The 6,000-nt window shown below is 40.9% G+C and overlaps 1 protein-coding gene across 2 annotated transcripts; it reads right to left on the bottom strand.

Annotated features, from left to right (window-relative positions):
- Positions 1-529: 529 nt before the first annotated feature.
- zfand2a (zinc finger, AN1-type domain 2A) lies at positions 530-4,001 on the bottom strand. 2 transcript variants are annotated; one of them, XM_084036528.1, is made up of 10 exons: positions 3,828-4,001; positions 3,066-3,162; positions 2,873-2,967; positions 2,500-2,631; positions 2,273-2,424; positions 2,071-2,190; positions 1,893-1,968; positions 1,725-1,801; positions 1,036-1,120; positions 530-847 (listed from the first exon to the last, which is right to left on the bottom strand). In XM_084036528.1, exons 2-10 carry the CDS (start codon positions 3,118-3,120, stop codon positions 806-808), a joined length of 834 nt encoding a protein of 277 aa, XP_083892654.1. In that variant the 5' UTR covers positions 3,121-3,162; positions 3,828-4,001; the 3' UTR covers positions 530-805. The 2 variants fall into 2 exon arrangements, with proteins under 2 accessions (XP_083892654.1, XP_083892655.1); XM_084036529.1 differs by having other exon boundaries at positions 990-1,120; positions 3,828-4,000.
- Positions 4,002-6,000: the final 1,999 nt, after the last annotated feature.

Consider the following 6,000-nt stretch of genomic DNA (forward strand, 5'->3'; position numbering starts at 1 on the left):
TATATACGCTGTTTTCCATCAAACAGCTGAAGTGAAAATTCAAGCCTGCTGTAAAGGATTAAATGTAATCTGAGGTGTTGCTGCCCTCTGCTGTCCAAACAATGAAAGACTCATATAGTGAAAAACTGAAATATTCAGTGTACAGTGATGTAAAACATCTTAATTTCTGAATACAAATATATATTTATAAATATTCATAATTTTTGCTTGATTAACGACTTAATTATCAAATTTGTTGCAATTAATTTTGACAAATCAATAGATTGTGATCCAGTAGCAAGAAAGATGTAAAGATGTCTGTAAATAAGTAATGAACTGACGTCATCACAATCCACTTTAAAAGAAATACAACTATATAAGTCTATATGGTCTTCATCCACAGCAGTTCTGATATAAAAACTTTTAATTACAATGTTTCAGTTTCAACCAGAGTGCTGAATAAATGATCTGATTAACCCTTCAAATCTCTCAACTTGTGGATTTGCCTCATTAACAAAATCAGAATCAACGCAGCAATACACAATTCGGGATGCATCTTTGAAATAATTTATTCAATATTCATATATGTTAATATAATGGTTTCATCATGAGCAGCATATAAAATATTTACAGAGCGAAGCATTAATAAAAATGACAGATCCTGCTGGGAAAGTGTGTGCTTATATCGTAGAAGGCGGTAATATTTCAGCAACTTCCAAGGAGGACTTCTTCATTTAACAATCATTGATCCTGGATATCTCTGTCCCGGATGTGGAGGTTCTAGTAGCTCATTAGCACAGCTTGAAGTCTGAATGGTGGTCCGGGATTAAGAAAGGCAGCAGTTGGATTGTTTGGTGGACTCTCGCCCCTGAAACGAAGAGAAAATACAGTTAGGAACCAAAGATTTGCCCCACATTCCCTACAGTCATTAAAAAACACTTGAAAAAGGCAAATCAGTTTTTCTTCTGCCAATAAGAGAGGAAGGGTTGCCATGGTAACAGTGTACCTACATGTCTTCCTGTAAGCATGCTACTGATGCCTAAGCTTTCCGGGTACCTGTTGTCTCTGCTGCTGACGTCTGTATTCTTCTTCGCTAGCAGCGAGGGCCTGAGCCAGAGCCAGATCCTCCTGCTCCTGAGGACTGAGACAAGCAAAAAGAGTGGAAACAAACGAGGTTAAGGACCTGCGAAGGATGCATTTATTTAAGAGTGACGACTCCCGACGATGTGCGTGTATGTGATCATCTTCGTAAACATCCGACTACATCCCACGACTTGATTCTCAAAGCAGCAAAGAATCTCGACACAATGCAGAAGCTGTTGATGTCACGAACCTTTCAAACAAGTAGGCTTGAAGAACGGTGACAAAAGGAGCCTTTTGTTGATTTTAATCACCACCGCTGCATGTTTCCTGTGAGTCATTTAACTTTTGTTTTTAGACTCGCAGCTTCCTGGCTGTATTCACAGTGAATGTGAGAGAAACTTTAAAAAACAACTTTTATAATACATCTTTAGGTGATTTGATTTTCTGTAGTCCTGTTGTGATTTTACAGGCTTTTCCTTGGATGATTCAGTGTTTTTCGTTTACTTAGACGACCCCTTTCTAACCTCGAGGAAGCTGTTAAATGGATAAACATTCTGATTATTTTACACTTGACTGCGTTGGCGGCCCTCTGCTGCAACACGGCTCCACCGTTTTAAGCTGAAGGTCAGTCATTCTTCTAGGTTTTGATGAAGTTAACTCACGTAAGCGACGGTTGAACCTCCGGTCTCGACTCAGCCAAAGACATCTCCAGAGCCCTTTGCAAAGCCTGCTCCTCCGTCTGCCATGACACAACAGAGCAGCGCACGTTTACATTTCCCCCCTCGCGTTTTTGGAAATGATTAATCATGTCGTGTGAGTAACGCCCGTACCATGCCAGCCTGAAGTGATGCCGATGGTGGAATTACATTCTGTGCTGAAACGGAAGTTGGAATCCGCTGGGGAATGCTGCGAAAACAAAAACAGTACACAATATTTTAGGCTTCTATTTGAAAAGCTGATTATTTTCTCTTACACATTTTAAAATCAATACTATGTAAACATGTTTACCCAGTGCTGTGGCCTCTGTTGTTTGTGCTGACGCCATTAGAAACGGGTCTAGAGGATCCCGAACTAGAACCAGAGGCAGAAGTGGAGGAAGCACCTTGAGCTCTCATTAAAGCAGAACGTCTACGAGAGGAAACGATAAAAGTCAGACATTCTGACTGCAAACATTCAGTTGAAAGTTATCTGAAGACGTGACTGCACCCACCCGGATTTGGACACAGGTTTGCCATCAGTCTTACAATCATGGTCTAGTGGGTGCCGGTGTTTAAGACAGTAATTTGAATGACACTGGTCACAGGTCACTCGCATCATTTCCTTCTGCTTACAGCCTCCTTTAGAACATTTATTGGTGAAAATCTGAAAGAAAAATAGTTTCATTATTGCTCAGAGTCAAATTAAAGTCAAACGCAAACACCCCAGGATTATACCAACCTTTCTCTTTCTCTGCGCGGGGTCCGATTTGCAATCCCGATCAATGTGTTCGCCGACTTTAATGTCGGGCATCTCTCCTCTCTTGATGGGGATGGGGATGTCGCACAAAGGACAAACTGGGACCTGGATGTCCTAGAAGGGGAAAACAAAAATCACAGATGAGTTAAACTGGGAGATTTTTTATTTGTTTAATGCACCAAAATGTCATCACTAGACAAAAAGCAGTCCAAATGTTCCGCTCAAATGTAAAAAGCAAGTTGATTAAAGTGATTTAATTGGACATAAATAATGAACAACCCAAAGAAATTGCCTCAATTTGTAGCGTTACCATGGAAACTAAATGAAACATCATGTTTGCAAGCAGCCAACTCACCTTTTTGTAGGACGACATGCATTTGTGATTTGCATAGGTGATGTGGTCTTTGCAGAAAATCTCCTTGCAGGCGTCACATCTCATAGGAAGGAAATCTGTCACGTCAAGAAAAAGTGTTTTTTCAATATCAAGTATCAAGAAAAAAAACAACAACAGGTCAGACATTGTGATCTTTCCGCCCCCAAACTCTCACCTAAACGTTTGCAGGTCTTCTCAGAGCAGTGCTCTCCCAAATCCGGGAACTCCATGACACATAAACGCCTCGACACCAGAGGCGAAATCTCCACAACCTGAGGGAAGAAGAACTCAGGAGTTTACAAACAAAGCTGTGACTGGGCATGCTAGCTTTAGCTATCACATTAGCAGTGCAGTCAGTGATTTAACATTATTTATTTCTAGCATCGTGGCAGGACGGCTTCTCTTATAACACTGTTTCTTGGCTTTCATGTGTTAGTTAGACGGTTGTCTTGGTAAAGAAAACAGTCTGTGTGTGTATGTGGGGGGGGGGGGGGGGGGGGGGTATACGTCATTCGCAGATAGGTTGCTAACTTGCTAGCTAGCTAGGCTAAGCTAACTTAGACAATTAGGTTGGTTAACGTTACATAACACGCTGCAGCTAAGATGACCTCAGCTATACGATCGCCACCGTAACACACCAGAAATATCTGTACTAGGCCAAGTCATCATAATCGGATGTGACCGATAATAGGCCTAGCAGTTTGTTAGCCACGTACATGCTAGCAACGTACATGCTAGCGGCTAGCCTGTTTTTAAGCAATAAAGAAGACACGAAGCTTCAATTTCTCCACCTCTTGACCCCAAATAAACACCGTTAGTTAACACGTAGTTGTTTTCCAACCTGTTCTTTTAGCTGACTGAGCTAGCTGGCTAGCTAACCCCACTTCAATCTGACAGCTACCGTTAATCTGAAAACCAGCGTTTTATTTTCACTCACCAAATCCCGTTTTCTCCTCGGCCTGTCGCGTTAAAGTCCGATGCAGCGATCTTGAATAATTAATTCAGATTTTTTTGTTAGTGTCCTTCTAGACGGCAGTTAAACCATCGATCCCTGAGCACCTCTGCCTGTCTGTCTCTCTGCTGAGCTGCTGTCTTGTTATCGTCAAGTTTTGATGTGTCATGCACGCGCCCCGCCCACGACAATGGCGTAACCTGACGTCAGAAAAACACTCGTCATCCCAGGTATGTGTTTTATAAACAGTCACTAGAAAAGGCGGGTGGAGTCTAGAAAGATCCAGTAGTCGTCGTGTCTGGAAAAGTCTGGAAGGATCCAGACGTTTTCAGCTCTAAAACATAGATGTAATTTGTTGTCACTACTGTGATTTTTTTTAAATTTATTTATTTATTTATTTATTTTTATGAACACAAACGACAGCTCCTTTCTATCTTCATCTGCATCACAGATTGAAAAACACCGCTGTCTATTTTTGGGGGTTTTTATTTTGAAAGCTCGTACCGGATGTGTCATTATCAAGAGTGTTTGCTGCCCTCCCGTGGTCGAAACAGGGAACTGCAACACATTAAATTAGCCAAATCACGATGTACACTCGTGATAGCACGGTGACTGATTGGTTATGGTAATAACAGGATCAGCCAATCAGAGGCAGAGTAGGATGGCTCGTGATTACTTTCTAAATAAAGTCAGCAAACTTATGCAATCATAAAATTAACAGCTGATTGCAGTCAAAATGTATTTGATTTCAGACTAAAGACTTATTGTTGGATGAGCTAAATTACTTTTAATATATATTTTTTTTGCTTATCAGTGTGGAGCATATTTTTGGTGAGTAAAACGACCTTTACCTGCAGATGTAAATCAATGGCTGCTTGGCGAGCATCACTGAAGTGAAGGACTATTTTTCATTAGGGCTGCAGCACCATACCTTCAGACGGAGGTGTGCAGCCGCGAGGAAACGTGTGAGATTCCCCAAATTCACATTCCAGAATAAGCGTTCTACTCCACTTGAGGGTTTTCCCGAAAGCGTGATGAAAAAGCTGAACACTTTCATGGCGTGTGTAGACGTATTTACCTGAAAGTTTCCCTAAAGTGGGCATGGAGACGGCAGTTTAACTGCTGAGTCGGCTGCTGGAGGCCCGTTGCAGACTGCAGGTGCTGGCCCTCCTGCTGCTTTATTTACACTATGTTTTATGAGCAATTATTCCTTTTTCTCATCGTCCTCATCGGCAGCTGCAGAGTGAGAGTTTTGCAGTGTGGGAGATGTTAACTTTTTGGATGGCGCTACATGGGGGGGATGCAATGAGGGAGTTCGGGGACGGCCTATAAAAAATCCTTTTAACCACGGAAAGGAATAGAACTTGACTTTTTATTGCAACTTTTCCTGTGTTTGATATGAGCTCTGGTAATAGCGGAACTCTTTGGGCGTTAGTTAACAGATTTAAACGTCTTGCTTTGTTACACCTGCAGAGTCTGCATGTTATCTCCTCATATAATCTCTCCAGTGATAGAACTTCATGAGTCTCGGCTCAGCATTCAGACTAAATCACTAGATACTTTTGACTGCATGCGTTTACAAACACTGTTCCTTATTTCCTGGATTGTGTGTGTGTATATATTTAATACCCTATATATTTTTACCTCTATTATTTACTATAATATTAATGCATTCTGCTGCAGTGAGGCCTGCAGACTCTCCACCTTATATGCACAGCGTTTGTTTTTCTTCTTATTTTCTGTATTTATTATTTTAAACAGCTTCAATCTCCGCGCTTCCTCTTCAGACTCTTTCTTCTTGTCACGTGAGTTTTCTCCCTCAGGGAATCAATAATCTCATATCTTATCTGAAATATGCACACCAGTTGAGAGTTGATTTAGACTTAATAGAAGTCATAATAAATTCAATCTTTTAAGCCCGGAAATGTAAAGTTCTCTCCAGTGGGTCGACGGCAGCTCTGATGAACCGATCACTGAAGATTTGGGAAGCCAGATAGAAAAATAGTCATGTGCTGCTTTCTATCTTTTTAAATATTAAAACCGCAAAAAAAAAAAAGCCTCAAGTCATATTCAGCATTCATGGAAATGTGTGTAACTCAGCATTATTAAAAAGTGAGAAAGAGCCGTATAATTCCAATATCACCATATTTTTTTTTTA

Source organism: Eutrigla gurnardus, assembly GCF_963514095.1.
Source record: "Eutrigla gurnardus genome assembly, chromosome: 20".
Classification (NCBI taxonomy): Eukaryota; Metazoa; Chordata; class Actinopteri; order Perciformes; family Triglidae; genus Eutrigla; species Eutrigla gurnardus.

Excerpts from the sequence above, each read along its gene's own strand:
- zfand2a (XM_084036528.1), bottom strand. The coding sequence starts at position 3,120 with ATGGAGTTCCCGGATTTGGGAGAGCACTGCTCTGAGAAGACCTGCAAA. Across the intron at positions 2,425-2,499 it reads CCGCGCAGAGAAAGAGAAAG|ATTTTCACCAATAAATGTTC; the intron begins GTTGGTATAATC and ends TTTTTCTTTCAG. Across the intron at positions 2,191-2,272 it reads AAACCTGTGTCCAAATCCGG|ACGTTCTGCTTTAATGAGAG; the intron begins GTGGGTGCAGTC and ends TTCCTCTCGTAG.